This window comes from Anabrus simplex, chromosome 1, assembly GCF_040414725.1.
Source record: "Anabrus simplex isolate iqAnaSimp1 chromosome 1, ASM4041472v1, whole genome shotgun sequence".
Taxonomy (NCBI): Eukaryota; Metazoa; Arthropoda; class Insecta; order Orthoptera; family Tettigoniidae; genus Anabrus; species Anabrus simplex.
This window is the reverse complement of record NC_090265.1, coordinates 960,666,561-960,687,774: the sequence shown is the minus strand read 5'-3', so window position 1 is coordinate 960,687,774 and position 21,214 is coordinate 960,666,561. Positions and strand designations below refer to the sequence as shown.

Genomic DNA, 21,214 nt, shown 5'->3' with positions numbered 1-21,214 from the left:
AAAAAATTATTATTACTGACATGTGGCCGATGAATTGTCACACGTTTAACACTAATAACAGTGAATTTATAATGAACTAAAATATTTAAAAATAACCGAACATTCAACGCTTATGTAGCCTACAGTTTGAATGAAGGCTTGATCAAAAAAAATATAAAATGAAAAAATTTGTTCATTCTGCTTCTGGTATGGGCTCATCAAAATACCATTTCCCACGAGCAAAATGAGACACCGGCAATTTTCTGTCGATTACACTTTCATTTAAAATGCACTTGCCTTTCGTCAATAATTCAGAAAACAGTTTAGCTCCATTGTTGCACTTGTGAAAATTGGTTACAAAATTTAACATCATTTTCAGTTATGGAACAAACATAATACTTCGAATGTTTGTTGCATTGTGACGCACATGAATAGTTTCTGTTTTACTATTTCTCCAGAACTGTCCTTTATGGCGATAAAATCTCTTGCTCGGAGAGGGCCAACTGATATTATCCCGATTGAGAAATTCAAGAACTTCTTGCTTTGGAAGTGAAGACTTCCTGCGCTTGCTGGAGGTAGATGAACTTGCACCAAATTTTGCATTCAGCGCAGAAACAACTTCCCGTTTCTTCTGTGGACTTACTGCTAAAGCCTGCTCCAAATGCTTTACAGCTTTCCCCAATGTTTGTTTGCATTTATAAGCAGACGTTTGCGTACTCGGCTCTGTAATCGATGTTGATCGTTGTGTTGTTGGACTTGTAGTACAGGAAGTAACTGTTGATAAGCCCTGAAGTTTCTTCGTAGCTCTGTATTTCTTCACAGATTCTTGTACCTGTTGGCGGTTTACGCAACTGGGCAGGTATCATCTTTCTTCTCCTTGCATGCCTTTCCCTTTCCTTTCTTTTAAAATCCTCATTATTTTTCTTCTCGCGATACTGTTTACAACATTCCTTGTGAGTAAGCAGCGTTATTAAAAATCACCTCAGTTGAAATATGTCCTTTACAAGTGAGTGTGATGCAAAACTGAATTCTGTAGGCAGCGTGTTGCGGCACATAATGCATTCTTGTACACGAGGCGACGGGGAATCTGCTCGTGAGAACGTCGTAAATTTTAAATGAATTATATAGCAGCTTGAAAGGGTGTGCAGAATTGGCTTTGCATACCAAATTTTGTTCCAACTGAGCCACGCACTTTTCATCCACAGAAACCTTTATACCTTTTTTCATTGAGTGTTTGCATGGCCTGCAGCAATAAATTCGTTGCCTTACTACACTTTATACAATCTGTTAATAACCTAAATCTATTTTACTACGAAGAGAAAGATCTTCAGAATTAACATTTACCATAATAATATCGATACATTTTCATCATAATAAACAGCAATTCCTAAAACAATGGAGAAACATCCAACGAATTTAGACTGCACATAAAGGTCCAATTAAACACACAATTAAAAACTGAAAGACATCAATAAATGAATACATATCATAAAATTAATCAAATTTCATGTTTTATCAGAACAGATTGTTCAGTTTTACTTTCAACTTTACTTTTTTCTTACTTGGGTGGACTATTCTCTGGAATCAGCCTTATGCAGCAAGTGCCAACGAAATTGAAGCATAGAGTTGCTATGGCTGTCACAACCATTACACTAAAAATATTGACCAGTGTGTGGAAAGAACTAAACTTCTGAATGGACACATTAAACAGTTTTAGTGTGTGATGTAAAACCTTATCTATCTGGTCATCCTGAGTTTGGTTTATCGTACTGCGCCAGACAACCTGAAGAACGTTGAAGGGAGCAAGATGGAACAGCAAGCGATAGAGAAAAAGCTGTGTGCATGCTACATTGCATACATGGGGTGGAAACATTCATTTCAGAGAGTGACCAGTCTCTCCTGAATGAGTGTAAGTGATGATTTGCAAGAATAAATACTTTAATGCAGGAAAAGTGATATCACGAAAGTTGCGATGTTATCAGGAAGGACCAGAAAATAACTTCTGGAACCTTCAATTAAGCTGTACAACAGTGTGTGAGGAAGGAAGGAACAGAAAATGACTTGTGAACCTTTACATAAGCTGTATAACAGCGTTTGAAATATCCAGGCAAATATCTACGTACCTTTGAAATAATTAAATAATTCTTGATCAGGATTTCAGTAAAATGTCAGGCACAATTAACCCTAGCCAAGTGTTACACGTCTTTACCCGGAATCAGTCTACTCTAGCGCGAGCAATAGACAGGTTTATCCGGAATTTAAGTTATGCGCTTTTGTGACCGTATGTTTCTTCTTAGGGTTGAAGTATTAGCCGATAGATGCCAGGAGCGTATAGAGAGGGCCTTTATTTAGACTACACACAGGTATTTCGAATTAAAAAAAAGGGGTTTGTTCTGAAGCGTGGTTTCCATGCTGGTGTACTTCATTTAAGTATGTTGACATTGTGAAAGTTCGTGTTTCGCCTTTTCTAGACATTAGGTCACGTAAATATATTTGAAACGTGAGTGAAATAGTCCCAATTCTTAAATAGTGATGATGAATACTCTGAAATGAGTGATAACAAGTGGGAAAGCCAGGAAAGTGAAATGGTTACAAGCGAGTGCAAAAATAACTTAAGTGACAGAGCAGATACAGACGATGAAAAAGGGGTTCTGTGGCCTGCATTGTCTGTAAGGCTCAAAAAGTAAGAAAAGAGACTATTTATTATTGTAAAATTTGCACAGCAAAGCCATTCTTACACCCTGATACATGCTTTGAAATGTATCACACAAGTGAAAGTTTCTAAACTGTCAGGGAAGACTCAACATCATGTGTATAAAATTGTATCAAATACTAGTTATATTAGTGAATTTTCGAGTTCAATATTTATAGCAGTAGTCATAGTGAATTATGAAGTAGGGTAGAAAGTGAATTACAACTCTGTTGTTTGGTTATCTTAATCGAGTCTACTTTGTGTTGTGTCTTGTGCCATTTTTGCACTATGACCAGCAGTTAACGATTTATTTTTTCAAGATTAAATGGATACCTACAAGCTGACCTGAAATGAGGTATGAATAACTTAATAAACCTTAGAGTACTTACATATTTGCATTTTCATGTGTGTTAATAAAAAAAAAAATTTTACAAATAATAATTACGCTGACAAACAAAATTATCCGCTTGGCACGGCTTAACCTATTTTACAGTCGTATGACACTTGGTTGTTCCTTTCCAATAATAAACTTTTATTTTAACCTACAACAACTCCGATTCAAGAAGCATCTACACTGCTTTTTTTAGCCAACTGTGCAGAGGCAAATAATGTGAGGTACTATTTCAGAGTTGTTAAAATTGTGTTCAGGCTCAGTACTAAACTACTTTATCTTAACCTACCTACCTACCGACCACAACTCAGATAAAAAAAATGTCCAGATTGTTAGCTACAACAAGAGGTACTGTTTCAGGCTTGTTGCAATGGCAGCGATGGCAAATTTTGGTCTCGGTAATTAGCAAATTTGTTTTTAATGCTGGATCACAAGGGGGAAGAAAATAATAGGGAGCTAATTTTTTAACTGAATGGATTAATACCCTGCCATCTCACTGAGCAGTCTGTGACACAACAAATCAAACAAAACTTGAGTGATGAGTTGCATAGCTCAAGTTATCTACCATGGGCTGCAGTAAGAATTATACAATTTTAGAATTCCTATATTCTTGTGTGTGTATCCAGTATGTTTTATTTATAGACAGGCTTAGTGGCTCAGACGGTTGAGGTGCTGGCCTTCTGACCCCAACTTGGCAGGCTCGATCCTGGCTTAGTCTGGTGGTATTTGAAGGGGCTCAAATACATCAGCCTCATGTATGTAGATTTACTGGCACATAAAAAACTCCTGCAGGGCTAAATTCCGGCATCTCGGCGTCTCCAAAAAACCATAAGTTAGTGGGACATAAAGCAAATAACATTATTACTAAAAGTATGTTTTATTTGATGGCTATCTACTTTTTAACATAATCTTGAACATAACTTTTTTACACTGATCACTGCTATTCAAAGAAGTGCCTTCCAGAAGCTAGAATAACCTGAAGGATAAAAATTGTGAGTATGAGGTTTTAACACAACCTGGAAATTACACATCCAAGTTCCAATTTGAAAAGTTGCATTGTTACCCTACTTGCATTTCATTCTCTTCTGATTTCAACACATAATGTAGGTATGCTAATGTCTCAAGTCCTCAACATCTCTCAACACCACACATTCATTACTTCAACAATATAACGCAGTCTGTTAATAAAAAATAGTCAACAATAAGCCACTATAATAACAAAAGATATATCTTACCATTTCAGTTGTGCGTGATCAATTTTAGTTTGACTGGAATTATGGTAGGCACGCAATTTTGCAACCAGGTCTGTGGCATCTTGTGCAGCATTAACGGCCAAAGTTTTTGGTATTACCAACAATGATCGTGCAAATTCTGCAATAGCTAATTGTTCACGGGAGCTCTGCAAGAAGAAAATGATCATGATTAATTACAGTGTTCAATGTTAAGTTTATCCAATAAAACACTACACAGGTTTAAATTTTGTCAGAAAACATATTAGCAAAAGGCATTAGAAAAAAAACTTGCTACTACGGTATTTGCTTTATTTGCTTTACGTCACATCGACACAGAGGTCTTATGGCGACGATGGGATAGGAAAGGCCTAGGAATTCGAAGGAAGCGGCCGTGGCCTTAATTAAGGTACAGCTCCAGCATTCACCTAGTGTGTAAATGGAAAACCATGGAAAACCACCTTCAGGGCTGCCGACAGCGGGGCTCGAACCCACTATCTCCCGATTACTGGATACTGGCCTCACTTAAGCGACTGCAGCAGAAATAAAGTAAACCAATTAAGGGTTTTGTAAAAATTAAGAGACAAGGTTTTGCACCCATTCTTTTTAAGGTCATGAGTGTTAGATGTAACATGAATCCATTTTCAAGAGTGACTAATGGTTGCAGATAAGAAAATAAGCCAGTAGCACCAACATCTATATAAATAAAATTTTAAATTTTTCAGTAAACTTCAAAATTCTCTCTCATACTTTTTATTTATTTTGGACTAGGTATTAAACAAGTCTAAACAGTAACAGAAAGGAACACAAAAGTGCAATAAATAATAATAATAATAATAATAATTATTATTACATGGTTCACACTCATTTTGGTACGGATTTTCCTGACTTATAATACCAATATAATGGTCCGTTATTGGACATTATAAATTTTCCAGCTAACTCATTCTTGGTTGCCTGCATTTCGCCCTCGTGTGCTAAGTTAGGCTCGTCAGTTGGGACTTAGCACACCACCCAAGACGCAAGGCTAGTGCATACCGTGGAGGCCACAGCATAGGCTACATGAAGCCACCAGCAGTGCCAATGCACTAAGAGAGCTATGTCTCATTTTCAAAAATTGATGCCTGCCTGGCCATTGTGCATTGGCACTGCTGGTGGCTTCAAGTAGCCTATGCAGTGGCCTCCACGATATGCACTAGCCTTGCGTCTTGGGTGGTGTGCTAAGTCCCAACTGACGAGCCTAACTTAGCACACGAGGGCAAAACGCAGGCAACCAAGAATGAGTTAGCTGGAAAATTTATAATGTCCAATAACGGACCATTATATTGGTATTATAAATTTACTCATTCGGGACAAATATTTTAGGTTCCCTATGGGAATCAACATCTACATCATTTTCCTGACTTTCCATGATTGAAAAGGTGATATTTCCCTGACTCTCGACTCATTGAATGACAGGAAAGATATCATTTTCTTTTTTTTTTTTTTTTTAAACTGCCTCCACGTTCTCCATAGCCAACCATTTTTTTCTCCCTATTTACATTATTCTTATATTACTCTTTGATTACATAACATTTTTCAAATTGAATACAAAGTCATACTCAGTCTAGTGCTTTAAAATAATCAACTAAACATATTCTACAATATTAATGATACAAACATTTTTAGGTATGCTAAAAATTAATACAGTATGTCATAACATAAATGTGTAAATTTGTACCATTACAATGAAACAAATACGTTTCAGATAACACTAAAAACAGTCTTTTTAGACACAGTCTTTGGTTGGATGTCAAAATGGTCAAATGTTGATCTTGCCCATTCTAAATACATTAAAACCAACACGGCTATGCTTGTTTTGCCTTCTCCAACAATAGTATTTTTGATGTGATGTTTTCTTCTTCCCTCAAAGTTTGAAGTTTCTTTACTTTTCTAATATCTTCAAGTTTCTTAATTTCCAAGGATATCTTTTGCTTTTCTGCTCTATTCTTTTTTTTTCTCCACGAGTTTTTTTTTGTCTGTTGGAGGCTTTCCTCATATCTTCTGTGGGTAGCTCTGACACTGTTCAATAGTACTTGGTTATTGGTATTTTCTGGATGCTTTCATAGAATCTTATTGCATTTTGAAGCATACGTTGCACAACTAAGCTGTATTCATGTAGTTTTTCAACAAGTAAATTTTTATTTATGGAAAACCACTCTCAACAGTAGCATTTCCATGAGTGATTAGACCAAGTTTAATAACTTGCCACAGTTCCTGATATTTTATGTTCCCATCAATAGGCCTGTACAGAAGTCATCGTCTTGCAGATGAACTTACATTTTCTAAATAAGTTTTGAAATGTTGTACAAATGTAATGTCCGCTTCACAACAAAGACTACTGTACTATGTTTTCGCTTTTTCAGCAAAAATATCAGGAATTCTGTTGGCAGTGTGCAATGATTCTAATAATATGTTAACTCTCCATTTTCCGATTGATTGAATATTATGTTGGGCTCCGAAGATGACAAACCTTGTACAGTTCTGTACTTACCTGGACATTTTCTAATAATTTTTCAGTCACTTTGATCAGTACAGTGACATCACTAATCTGAACTTCTGAATATCAGTTTCTTTTGCTTTGGTTTCTTTAAGAAGCTTTTTGGTTTGGAAACCAATATCAATATTTTTCAAGTCACGGTAGTTGAGCTTATCTTTTAAGTCCAAGGAGAAGAGAGCAGATGTATTAGAAGGTAGTTTCTCACTTCTTATGAACCTTTCCAACGAACTACGTAAAATGATTTGCAAATCATTGAACAAAAATGGAGCTAGTGGATCAGAAACTGAAATTTTCTAGGGAGTTTATGAAAAATGCCACTTTGCTCTTGATGAAATTGTTTTTTGTTTGTTATGAAATACTTCTTAATGGTTTTGTATTCAAAACTTTTCTTGAATCAATGAATTCTTTCACACTATCAAAAATGTTTAAAAGTCGCCACTACATGCAGCATTATCCAACCTTCTAGTGGTACAGTATTTTAAAGGAAATACTGTATTGCCAGTAAGAGTGATATATTCTGTGCAGCGGACAGGAGAATCGTTGAAAAGGTAATATGCATCTTGCAAAAAGTCGTGCAGTTCCACTTTGCAGCTAGCAGACCAGACCCAATTGCTCCATTTATCACATATAGCCCACAAACTCCAAAGTTAATGAGTTTTTTTCCCCATCAGCTTTCTCTTCTTTCATTCTGTCTTCGAACTCTTTCATAAAATTCAAATTAACATATGGGCCACCCATTGAAACTTTAATATTTTTTTGCTTGAATGGATGGATTCCTGCACTAAAACTTTCCAAGTAAATCCTGCGCAGTAGTTCTGCCTGAAAACACACTTAAAATACTCTGTACGTACTCTACTCCTATTGATGTCAAAAACCTAACTAGTCCCTTTGTACTATCTTCTGTAATGACTCATCAAAACAGATGATGTAATCGTCACACTGTTGCACTGTATCTTTGAGTTCACTGGAAAAACAAAGAGCTAGACTATAGTTCAGTTTCTCTTTTTGCTAGTGGCTTTACGTCACAACGACAAAGATAGGTCTTATGGCGACGATGGGATAGGAAAGGCCTAGGAGTTCGAAGGAAGCGGCCGTGGCCTTAAGTTACAGTCCCAGCATTTGCCTGGTGTGTGAATGGGAAACCACAGAAAACCACCTTCAGGGCTGCCAACAGTGGGATTTGAACCCATTATCTTCCGGAAGCAAGCTCACTATAGTTTGTAATGTACAACTTGTGGCAAAGTTCAGTGAATAGTCCTGTACTATCAACATAGATGAACAATGCACGACAGTGACTTTAATGTCCTTCGAAGTAGTGCCCTCCCATAACTATGCACTGCTGAGATCGGCGATACATGTCCTGGAAAATTTGCAAGAAGTCTTCCTTTGGGGTGGTGTTCAAAAGCTTCGTCACATTTTGTTGGATGTCAGGAATATTGTCACATCTCTTTCCTTTCAAAGCGAGTTGGAGTCGTGGGAATAGCAAGAAGTCTGGAAGATTGAGATCTGGCGAGTATGAAGGATGTTCAAGTTGCACCACCCCCTTTTTTACCATGAACTGTTTGACGATATTAGCTTTGTGTGGGCGAGCTTTGTCATGGACAAAAAAACCTTGAACCTTGCCGTGCGTACTGGGATCATACCCTGCGTAGACGTTTCATGAAACTGGTTAAAATTTCAATGTACCGTGCAGCATTCAACATCGTTCCCTCAGGTAGAAATTCCTTGTGGATAATGCCTTGACTATCGGAAAAGGTGACGAGCATCGTTTTGATGCGCGACTTTTAGGCTCTGACCTTTTTGCGACGAGGGGATCCTGGAGAACACCATTCCATGCATTGCCGGTTCGTTTCAGGGTCGTACCTGCGACACCAGGTTTCATCCTCAGTGACAATACAGTTCAAGAAATTTGGTATCGCATCCGCCGTTTCGACAAAATCCTGTGAAGCCTCTAAACGTGCCTGCTTCTGATTGTCAGTCAAGTGATTTGGCACAAGATGGAATGTAGTCCCGCAGAAGTTCTTTTACATGCCAGTAAATCTATCAACACCAAGCTGACGTATTTCAACACCTTCAAATACCACCAGACTGAGCCAGGATCAAATCTGCTAAGTAGGCAGCCAGCGCCTCAACCCTCTGAGCCACTCAGTCTGGCAAGAACAAAGACTAGAACAATCTCCACGTCTTCATACACTGCCATAACATATCAGCTCACTCCTACATCCACTTCTTTTCAGCACCCAACAAGCTTATTTCCACTTCCCACTTTCATCAGAAGGACAGCATTCAACTTTCATTGAGAGAGAAAGGGGGGAGGAGGGAGGAGGAGTGAGAGAAAAGAAAGGAACGCACAATAAAACAAACAAAATGGCAGGTCAGTGTGGTAAGAGGGAGCGACCGAAATAGGAGATAAGGACAAACCTGAAAACACAAAGACAATTTCCACATCTTCGTACATTGCCGCCTTCAAATAGATAGGCTATCCCCTCATCAATTATAGTTCTTCTACATCCCTCTTCTCAGCCCCCAACGATTTAGTTTCTGACATCAAGACTGAAGATCTATTAGGCAGTACCATATGACTGATAAAACAGGCATGAGGGCGTTTTTAAAAAGTAACTATGATCGGTGGAAAACTGTATAGTGATTCCGGGAGAGATGGCGCAGGGTAGGCCAGTGCAGCGATCGCCTGCTAGATTGCTCGACCACTGCTTCTCGTGTGTACAGTGTGTTCGTGAAAACAAAAGCTATCTGTAGGATGTCACGTGGTGCGAGTGATTTCGCCTGAAATCCTGGATATTTCTGGCAAATTTATCTTCTCTACCTTCAAAGTTTTGCTACGGCATGATATAAAAGCCGACTGACTGGGTTGTTGAAGTTAAATTAACTTTGCATTGGCATAGGCGGGTGACTAGGTTAGTCAACGACTATGCTGGTGTGATATACGCCATGTTGGGCCAACGCAGTTCTTGGGGCAGGGGTGCGCCATCTCTCCCCAAATGTCGGGAGAGTTGGCGCGGTATTCTTTGAAATTCCATTTAGGTATAAAATGTGTTTCCATCCTCCGATCAGTCTGTTAATAAAATATAAAGTATATTGTATAGCCTATATGCATTTTTAAAAAATTCTGTGTCAAATTATACTAATTATGGAGAAGAGAAGCAGCTACAGCCTAATCGAAGTTTGTGGTACATGCCTTTAATGAAACTTTAAAGCATAACATCTCCAACAAAAGAGAAATCTCAGTGAACGAAAAGAATAAATTGCAAAGAAAAATTGCAACCACTGCCACAATGCTAAAGAGTAGGAAAGGAGAAAAACTTCATTCCAATGAAGCAGCCAAAATGATTCAAGGTGGGCAAAATAATGCAATATCCGATGATTGCAACAAGTGTATGGAGTGCTGGGAGAACTATTATTTGACAAAAAAGAAGGATGATTGGATTAAGTGCACCGTCTGCAACAAGTGGCTGCATGAATTGTGTTCAGTGTATAAGAACTTGTGTACTGATTGTGGACGAGAGAGATTAAGCAAAAACATATCCTAAAAGGACTGAGGGATAAATCTTGAAGTTTAAATAATTGATTTATTAATGACCAAGAAATAATAGACAAGTGAATGTAAATAAGGTAAATAAATGTATTAAACCTGAAATCATAGTTTACTTCTTAATTTCTTCCCTCCTTAGCATATCAAGTACATGACACCATCTCACCCGGACACTACGGGAGAGATGGCGCAGGTGACACACTTTCAAATAAACGATCTCTTTCTGTAATCTACTTACATTCAGACCATTTCCTTCAAAAGGCAGTGAGGAGAGATAAGGAATGACGACTAGCATAAAAATAAGCTAATTGAATTGTTGGCGAAGACTTGCTGCACGATCATTTCAAAATGTGCGCCATCTCTCCCTGACTTACTCTAAATAAAAATGTAAGCAGACTCTGGGACGGGTTTAAAGCAATTGTTGAGGAATGTGGAAATAGGTTTGTACCTTTAAAGGTGGTAAGGAATGGTAAAGATTCACTATATTATACCAGAGAAGTAAAGGAACTAAGGAGGTGCAGGTTGGAAAGAAACAGAGTTACAAATGGTTGTGGAAGTAAGGAGAGATTGCAAACTTAGTAGAAATTGAATCTAGCAAAGAAGTCAGCTAAGGATAACATGATGGCAAGCATAATTGGCGGCCGTACAAATTTTAGTGAAAAATGGAAGAGTATGTATAGGTACTTTAAGGCAGAAACAGGTTCCAAGAAGGATATTCCAGGAATCATTAATGAACAAGGGGAGTGTGTATGCAAGGATCTTCAAAAGGCAGAAATATTCAGTCAGCAGTATGTAAAGATTGTTGGTTATACGGATAATGTCCAGAAAGAGGTGGTGACTAATACTAAAGAAGTATTAAAATTTACCTATGACAGCAATGGCATTTACAGTAAGATACAAAATTTGAAAACTAGAAAAACAGCTGGAATTGATAAGGTTTCAGGGGATATACCAAAGCATACCTGCCAACTTTTAGAAATCAAAAAATAGGAAGTTTTTTAAAAATCTTGGATTTTATCACATAAATTGCACCACGGTCTAGGTGAAAGAAAAAAGAGATCAGTATAAAAGGCATAGACCTACATACGTACAGTTATAATGTGAATTGACCATTAATTTTAAAATCTTATACTAATAAAACATAAAAATGGTTACAAGACAATGTACCAATTAATTCTAATTTATGACACTTACATACGAATAGTAATGTTTATGTCACACCGACACACGCGACAAAATGCATAATAGTTTTCTTTATCAGACGGTAAAATGAATGAAAATTTATAGGTATCTCTGAACACACGGAGATAACGTTTGTTATATTTTTTGGCCATAACGAGAAGTGAAAATACCCGCAACTGTCACTGACACAACCCTCTTAAATACATTCAACTCATTAAAATTATGCACTTAAGTGCGCGAAACTACCACATACAAAACAGTTTAATGTGACCCATACATTATTAACATAAGACTTTGAAAGGGGATGTGGGAGAGCATAGAAACACAAGAAAAAATACCTGGCCTACAACTCCAACGAAACTACGCACAGAAAACAACAACATAAGTGTGCGAACCACACAATAACAAAACTTATTCTTTCGTCCCGATTAACTGAGTTGCTAGCGCGCGCTAGCCTCTCTTGCTTGCAAGACAATTGCTGTCCTGAAGCCCCAGTTGTATAAAGCGCGCACGCTGCTGTGGAGAGCGGAAAACGCGATACACGAAACACTCGCGAAATAAAGCATCAAATAAATACGCTTGAAAATGATGACATGCATTGCATGTAAGCTTTGGGAAAGCATTCGATCTGATTATATACGACATGTTTGCAAAATTAATAACTGGTTTGATAGAAGGCAGTTCAGGTTTAGGAAAGGTTATTCCACTGACGCTAAACTTGTAGGATTCCAGCAAGATATAGCAGATATCCTGGATTCTGGAGGTCAAATGGACTGTATTGCAACTGACCTGTCTAAAGCATTTGATAGGGTGGATCATGGGAGACTACTGGCAAAAATGAGTGCCATTGGACTAGACAAAAGAGTGAATGTGTTGCTATATTTCTAGAAAATAGATCTCAGAGAATTAGAGTAGGTGAAGCTTTATCTGACCCTGTAATAATTAAAAGGGGATTTCCTCAAGGCAGTATTATTGGACCTTTATGTTTTCTTATATATATCAATGATATGTGTAAAGAAATGGAATCAGAGATAAGGATTTTTGCTGATGATGTTATTCTGTAGGCCTACTGAGTAATAAATAAGTTACAAGATTGTGAGCAACTGCAAAGTGACCTCTATAATGCTGTGAGATGGACAGTAGGCAATGGTATGATGATAAACGGATTAAAAGTCAGGTTGCGAGTTTTACAAATAGGAAAAGTCCTCTCAGTTTTAATTACTGCGTTGATGGGGTGAAAGTTCCTTTTGGGGATCATTGTAAATACCTAGGTGTTAATATAAGGAAAGATCTCCAATGGGGTAATCACATAAATATGATTGCAAATAAAGGGTACAGATTTCTGCACATGGTTATGAGGGTGTTAGGGGTTGTAGTAAGGATGTAAAGGCGAGGGCATATAAGTCTCTTGTAAAACCCCAACTAGAGTATGGTTCCAGTATATGGGACCCTCACCAGAATTATTTTTTCAACAACTGCAAAAAATGCAAAGAATAGCAGCTCGATTTGTTCTGGGCGATTTCCGACAAGAGAGTAGCGTTACAAAAATGTTGCAATGTTTGGGTTGTAAAGACTTGGAAGAAAGGAGACGAGTTGCTCGACTAAGTGGTATATGATGTAGATGTTGATTCCCATATGGAACACAAAATATTTGTCCGGAGTGTGTAAATTTCCAATAACGGACCATTATAAGGGGTATATTCCGAGCTGTCAGTGGAGAGATGGCGTGGGAGGACATCAGTAGACTAATAAGTTTGAGTGGTGTCTTTAAAAGTAGGAAAGATCACAATATGAAGATAAAGTTGGAATTCAAGAGGACAAATTGGGGCAAATATTCGTTTATAGGAAAGGGAGTTAGGGATTGGAATAACTTAACAAGGGAGATGTTCAATAAATTTCCAAATTCATTGCAATCATTTAAGAAAAGGATAGGAAAACAACAGATAGGGAATCTGCCACCTGGGCGACTGCCCTAAATGCAGATCAGTAGTGACTGATTGATCTTTCAAGATGGTAGCTTAACGAGGGTTTTTATACAATCTTGGAATACACAGGGTGGATTAGCCGGCCCTTGCGATCTAGTTTTATGCAACCCGCCTTGTTTACTACAATTCTGAAATACATTGGTCCCTCTCTCTAAACCAGGGTAATATTAAGAGATATGAGGTTACAGGTTAGAAAACAGCAGGAATTCGAGTGCCACTACTGATTCATTATGCGTAATCCGAAAGAACCCGTAAAAACTAGCACAGATACGAAGACCATGTACCTTAAACACTATTTTGAATAGCGTTATGGTTGAATCCTCCCTGTCCGTACACTTTCTGTTAATGAAACTATTTATTCATCGAAGATGTTTCGAAAATAATGAACATTCTCTTCATCAGAGATCATCAAAATGTAACTTAATTACAATATTACAGTTCTTTGATGTTCTCAATGTAGCATCTGCTCGAACTAACGACCACCATGGTTGATTCACAGCTGGTAAGGACCGTCTGGCACGTTGCAATATCTCTGGAATAATGGATCGGTGTGCCTTGGTGATGAGCTGTCAAAAGTGACCAGGATCGGTAGGCTTCTGTGCATACACCAGCTGCTGTTTTACATGGTCCCACAGAAAAAAATCCAGGGGCATAACATCGGGTGATCTGGTGGAGCAGGGTACGTGTCCTCCCCTCCCTATCTATTTATCAAAATACGTCGCATGGAGATGATGCCGCATGACCACCGCTGCATGTGGTGGAGCTCCATCATGTAACTCATCTTGAAGAAACAGCGGATGGTGTTCTTCCATCACAGGTCCCTCAAAGAAAAGTGATCGCCCACGATGCCACACCATCCGTTCATGCCCCACTGTACCAGAAAACCTGCCTGATGTACCCAACGGGGATTATCCACACTCCAGTAATGCATACTATGGCGATCAGCGGATTCATACTTTTGGGACCATGCTTCGCCCGTAAATAAGATGGTCACTAAAAAGGTAGAATCTGTGTCTACATGCTCTAGAGTCCATTGACAGAATACCACCCGGGCTTCGAAATCATGACCATGGAACTCCTGATGTAAGTGCAGATGGTACGGGTGAAACCGCAGATATTGCATATATCTACGTAACAGACGCCTGGCTGATGTACGTCTCCTATGCAATGGCCCAAGTGCAAGCATGAGGGTTATGCCGGACAGTGTCCAACACCTCTTCTTTGTGAGCAGACGTCGCAGGATTATCTGTAACAGGCCTGTGCCTAACCCAAGGTTGCAATAGCCTGCAGATGTCATTCCAGACTCCGAAATGTCATGCTTGTCGGTTGCTGTCTATCCGGATAGTGTTCGTGATACAGTACTACTAATACTACACAAGTTTTCATTTCTGCCCTGAAGGGGGAGGTGGGCCTCATCAATGGTGACGCATCTCTCGGGCGAAGAGATTTGCGGTGGTGATGGAGATGTGTGGAGAACGTTAACGGGGTGAGCAGCCATACCTATACTAGGAACTGTCGTGGCATTCGCCTTAGTCTTAGTGCTGGAGAATGGAAAACCATTCTCATTACAGCCGACATTGGGGACCAGCCTCTTCCTGTCTTCCAAATGCACAGATGTACAGCCACAGATGTGGCCACACACCCTCTGCTCAATTGGTCGGACAGAGTGCAGGCTGTTGGACCGCTGATAAGCCATGGCCACTTGTAAGTTGAAGCCTACTCTGCAACTGTCGATAGTGATACAGGCATTGTGCGTGGTATGCATTCTGTCTAGCTTCTCCATAGATGAGTAACATATCCACATTCTTGTTGCTGGAATACATCATGAGGCAGTGAATTAGCCTTGTGTTGTGTTGTGACTTGCCTCAAAGGAGAGAAGTTTGCACAACTACATACATGCCTGCCATTGCATGTTGTTATCGTTCCAATGGGGCACACTTCGTTCTTCATATCTATGAAGCTTGGAACATGTACAACATAGTTGACTGCTTGCCTGTGCCCTAGCCACAGACCATCACCACCTCATTCTCGTACAACCCAGCTGCAAATCCTATTCCACGATAAATATGGCCTTTTACGGGCAAATAAACACATCAGACTGTGAAACCTATCAAGTACGCAACCTTACCACATCCCAGACAATTGGGAAAAAAAAAAAAAAAAACAACTTCAGTGGGATTCTAACCTTTGAATACTGTCCATTATCATATCTCCCACCGCATCCTTGCCATGTGAGCTAATTTAACGTTAAGAATTTCATATTTAGGTTCCGTATTGAAACAAGATTTACATCAAAGAAAGGACAATAAGTTCCACCTTTTCAATACTATATATTGTGTGAAAGTTCTACATTACAGTTTTTTATGTATTCACAACTTACAACACAAGATCTTCAAGTACCACCTTAGCAAGAACCTCAATCACTATTTCTCTAAATAATGTAAACCATTCCAGAATACAAATCGACATACTGAACTGTTCAATGGACATTCTAACTATCAACATCAATACATAGTGATAAAATTAACTCATCTATTTCTGCTTGCACTGAACATTAATATAATTCTTCCATTCTTAAGTCCAAGTTGAAGCTCCAATCGAATTTTATTGTACATATTTTATGTGGAACACCATTCGACTAAATGTTTGTTTACCTTTTTAATGTGTCAAACATGGCTACATAACTTCAATGAACTGACTGGTCAAAAAGTTAAAATATTACAGATTTAAGCCTACAATCAAATTTCACTATAGGCCCTAATTATATATTACAAGAACAAAATTCTTTTAACAAATTAACCTTTTAATTAGAAATATTAAGGTGTACACCTCAAAGAATAATGACCATTCCCATTTTACTTACCTTTTATTTGTGTATATATATATACTATTTTAATCATATAATGTATATTTTTAATCCACCATTGTAATCACACCATAAGAAATATGATCTATACTTGTCTTTGTTTAATTATTCTCGGCTGATGATGACAGGGAATCTGTCGAAACCGGTACCGAATGTACAAAAGTTGTGATGTTTTAACTGTAATGTAAAACTTTCACACAATATATAGTATTGAAAAGGTGGAACTTATTGTCCTTTCTTTGATGTGAGCTAATGCAAGGCTTGACATGCAGCATGCAGTTTGCAGCCCATAACAATATCTGGCCCAGGTGAGATACACATACAGGCCAACTTTTGAAAAGGGCTATCAGTAAAACTGCACGCGACAAAAATATAACGAATTTTGACGTACCCCAAGCTTGACAAAAATAGTAATACTTCTGGGCTACAAAATACAATAATTCATGCTTTAAACAGGATACTTCAACTAAATCGTACCTACTTACATCTTAGTCCAATGATTTGTAGATGAACATATCAAGAAGAAATCCACGTTAAACAGCAGCAGGCGTGGTGAGTATTAGTTTGGAGCATACATAATAGTACTTCCTTAATAAATTAAGCAGATATGCGATAATTGAAAATGGCTTTACACAATACAACTTGTTTAACGTAACCCAGTTAAGAAATAATATAATACACACTGCAAATCACACACTAGTTCGACTTAGAAGTCATAGTTGCGGCCTTTCTAGCTTCCTGCAAAAAGTCTTGAGAAAATGTTTTTTCATAGCAGGGACCAGAATTCCTGGTCTTCAAAACAGAAATAGACTCCAGAGATTCATTGGACATGGATGATCTGAACTCTGTTCCATTTTTCTTCACAAGGGTGAAATCAGGTTCACATTCTGCATTGCTATGGGGTATGGTGAGAATAGACAGCATTACTCTAGAAATTCGGTTATACTTAAGAAGTCCATCAGCTCCCCCAAGTCTTGATATTTGTGCCCAACTAGAATCACTTACAGCATCGTGATTTACAGCCAAAGTGTCATCTACCTGAAGAGCTGTGAACTGCCTCTTAAGCTCATTCACCACCTCACCTGTAGTTTCATTCTCTTCCTTGGATAACATGATAGGAAAACTTTCCAAGAAAAAACGAATGGAAGAAATCTGTGCATCTGAAATTTTGTCTAACCTAGCAACTTGAGCATGCTGTAACACATCATCTTTGAGTGGAAACTTATTGATGATGTAGTCACAGGCAGTACAAAAGTAGTTTTTTCACTGATAAAAAGAAAAGGGATTTATCTGTATCCTGGAGATCATTCACTATGTTCGAAGTCTGAATGCCAATAACTAACTCATCACTTAAATTGTTTCTTCCACCATGTGCAATATTAATATCACACTCACATACCATGCAAAAGGCAAATTTTTCTCCCTTTCTTCATTTTAGAATGCATGGAAAACCAACAGAATATAATTCTTTAAATGTCTGGAAGCACTGTTTCTTATTGGATTTATTCATGATAATCTACAATAGGAATATAGCATATGAAAATGCCCGAGAACGAACTGAAACATTGTAAGGAACCTGGATCACTGAACGGCACATAAAATTATAACATAAAACTCAAGGCAGTCAAACACTTCATTAAAACATGTCAAAGCACACAAAGTCTTAAAAACATTCAATAAACACGACGCCAACCTCGTGAACAAGGAATATGCACATGGTAAAAAAACCGTACACACACACACATGTGAAACGAATGCAATTCTTCTTCTTTATAATTTAATAGGCTTCGCTAATGGCAGTATACACAGTCACTGGAACGTATGTAATTAGACAACGAATACAGGAAACTGCGAAGCACGAAGTTATAACACAAATACTCTAACACTTCACTAAAAGATGCCATAACCTTAATAGGCGAGAACAAAGAACAACACTCACGTGGTCAAAGAATATGGGTTAAATCACAACAAGCGAATGGAGCGAAACAAAATAATTTGCGGAGCAGAGCCTCCCAACACCTTTGATTCACATGGAAGAACTGTTATCCCGGCTTTAAATTCAATTCCAATAACACAAACATCACACGGTTAAAAATATCAATCTTATCAAAGAATGAATTATGGACTGTTGTGGATTTGCCTTCGACCCACGCAAACAATTGATTGTACGGAAGTGGATTATCAAATGTAAAAGTTTCAAATTTTTCTATGCGAAGTTGTAAAATTACACCGACTATCCGTGAAACCATAAAATGCTGCAATTTCCGTCAATTTTACAGATAAACCGCAAAAGTTAGCAGGTATGGATACATATTCTTCCTATCTGTGTTCGTTTCGTGGGTTCATTCGAGGTACCCATAATGAATTAATAGTAGCACTAACTATCCCTGCTGTCTTCTAGCCCGTAACCACACATCTTATATTACCCCTGCTTAGGGAGAGGGACCGATGTATTTCAGAATGGTAGTAAAACATACCTGCCAAATTTCAGAAATCAAAAGAAGATTTTAATTCTATTTCAGTATGTATATTACACCACGGACTGTTAAAAAAAGACATACATATCCACAGTTACAATGCGAATTGACTATTAAGTTTAAAATCTTGAACTAAGAAAAAATAAAAATGGTTACAAGAAAATGTACCTGATCATTCTCATTTTATGACACACACATGTGAAGAAACACATTTAGAAACTTACCAAACAGTGAAAAATATACGCATGTGTGTGACAGACTGCTGTGTTTACTGGTTTAGCACTGAACTTGCAGTTATGTCCTCTTCAACAATGCATTGCCATACTGCTGCTCATAACACATTCCAATCAGACTTTATTTGACTACCTACAGTTCACAAAGATTTTTGTTATTCAGAGATGATTGCATACCTGCCAACTTTCAAAATGAGAAATCCGGAAGATCCTAAAATGGAAAAATGTTAACACGTCCACTGGTCACAAAGTCTTGAGACATAGTGACAAAAGACTGCAAGGGGGGAGATTACAAACAATACCAATACAAGTCAAATACATGTTATGATCACCTCTGAAATTGAATACTTACACAAAGCTACATCTTGATGAGTGCTCATCTGTTTTCACTTAACACTGGGAACAGTTCACACAGTACACAAAACAGAGTTTTTCTGCATTTTAAACTTGCGGGTCACAATAAGAATGTCACTGTCAAAATTAAACTGAACATGTACAATTATTTACAAAATTCTGTCATGTTCACAGTATGCAGCCTCTTATCCATCACACATTGGAGTGGGCAGTTGGAAATGAGTTGCGTTCTTTACTTTCTTCAGAAATTCTGGAGAAAGTACCCGAGTAACACGGACCAGTTCTTCTGGTTTTCCAAACAGAAATAGAATCCAGAATTTCATTTGACATTGAGGACCTAAACTGATTCTGGTTCTTTTTCACCAAGCTGAACACACGTTCACACTCAGCATTGCTGTGCGGTAGAGTCAGAACAGAAAGCATTAGCCTGGATATCCTATCATACTTACGAACACAATCAGGTCCACGAATGTTCATCAAGCAAGCCCATTTGGTGTCATCTGTCAGATTCTTAATCAATCTGAAGAGCTACACATTGGTTCTGAAGCACATTCATTGCATCCTTAACCGACTCACTGTCCTTCCTCCCATGCTGTGCAAAAGTAACCCCTGGCAGATGAAAAGAATGCTGATTTATGTCTATTATTAAGTTCCTTCACCAAGTTCACTGTCTCAACGCCAATGACTAGCTCATAACTGTCTCTCCGATTCTCAATAGAATGGTATGGAACTTTCAATAAAAGGGAACTTTTGATCACTTTTGGTTTAACAAATCTGGAAAGCAGCTGCTTTAACAGGCTCGTCATTAGTTCTAATAGTTTATGATGTGAGGGGAAGCATTCTGAAGTGTAGAATTGAGATTCTCAAATAAAGGAATGACAGCATACAGGTAGGCACAGTATGCCTTATTTAAGCCTTATGACAGAACCATAAAAAACTTTTTTTCACAATTTTGAATATTTTTCTTATTCTTTAGCACAGGAGTGTCAGATTTTGAGACACATGCAAATCTCTTGGGAGCAACCAATTCTGACGACACAGTAACTTTTCGCTTTTCATGGTCCCTGGAACTACCAGGTCTGCTTTGGGGATTGTAAATGATGTTAAGCTAGTAGGTGATGCACACTGAGCATTAACAAGCACCTCATCTTTAAGAAACCCAGTAGTGGATCCCATTGTTCTAACAGCCTCTACAGACACCTTCCTAACGATAGCCATCTTGTGTAAACATGTTTCAGTATCTTCTTCGTTTCCTTGTTGTCAAGCTCTTGGAATTTCTTAACACGTTCCTTTCTTTTACAACTCTCTCCTAAATAATAAGATGTCAACTAATCGTTCATCAACTAACAAGCAAACTGCTTGCACCTTTCTCAGCAGCCAAGTTAATAAAATGGCACGAGCAACCCAGTACAAAGACGGATGACTGTGCTTCCCTTAAAACAGCAGCAACTCCATTCTTCTTTCCAAGCATGACTGGAGTATTGTCGGAACAGCACGCTACACAATTTTTAATTGGTATTTTGTAATATTAACTGTGAAATTACCAAATTACCAATATTAAATCCGTTGGATCACCCACCAAGGCTGGGACAGACAACACTGAACTATCTTTTCCTGCTTTGCCACATAACAGGTGACGGCAGTAGGGTAGAGCTTGGCATTACTATTGCTCCATTTGTAGCTAAAGAAAATGGCCCACGTTGCATGTAACCAAGGAGTTCACTTCTTGAATCCGTA

General features: G+C 38.1%; 1 protein-coding gene across 1 annotated transcript in view; it reads right to left on the bottom strand.

Annotated features, from left to right (window-relative positions):
- CCT1 (chaperonin containing TCP1 subunit 1) overlaps positions 1-21,214 on the bottom strand; it is a 249,867-nt gene that overhangs the window by 40,055 nt on the left and 188,598 nt on the right. Inside the window, exon 12 of the mRNA XM_068225314.1 lies at positions 4,298-4,461. Within this exon, the coding sequence (XP_068081415.1) occupies positions 4,298-4,461 (164 nt within the window). The remainder of the gene's footprint in view (positions 1-4,297; positions 4,462-21,214) is intronic.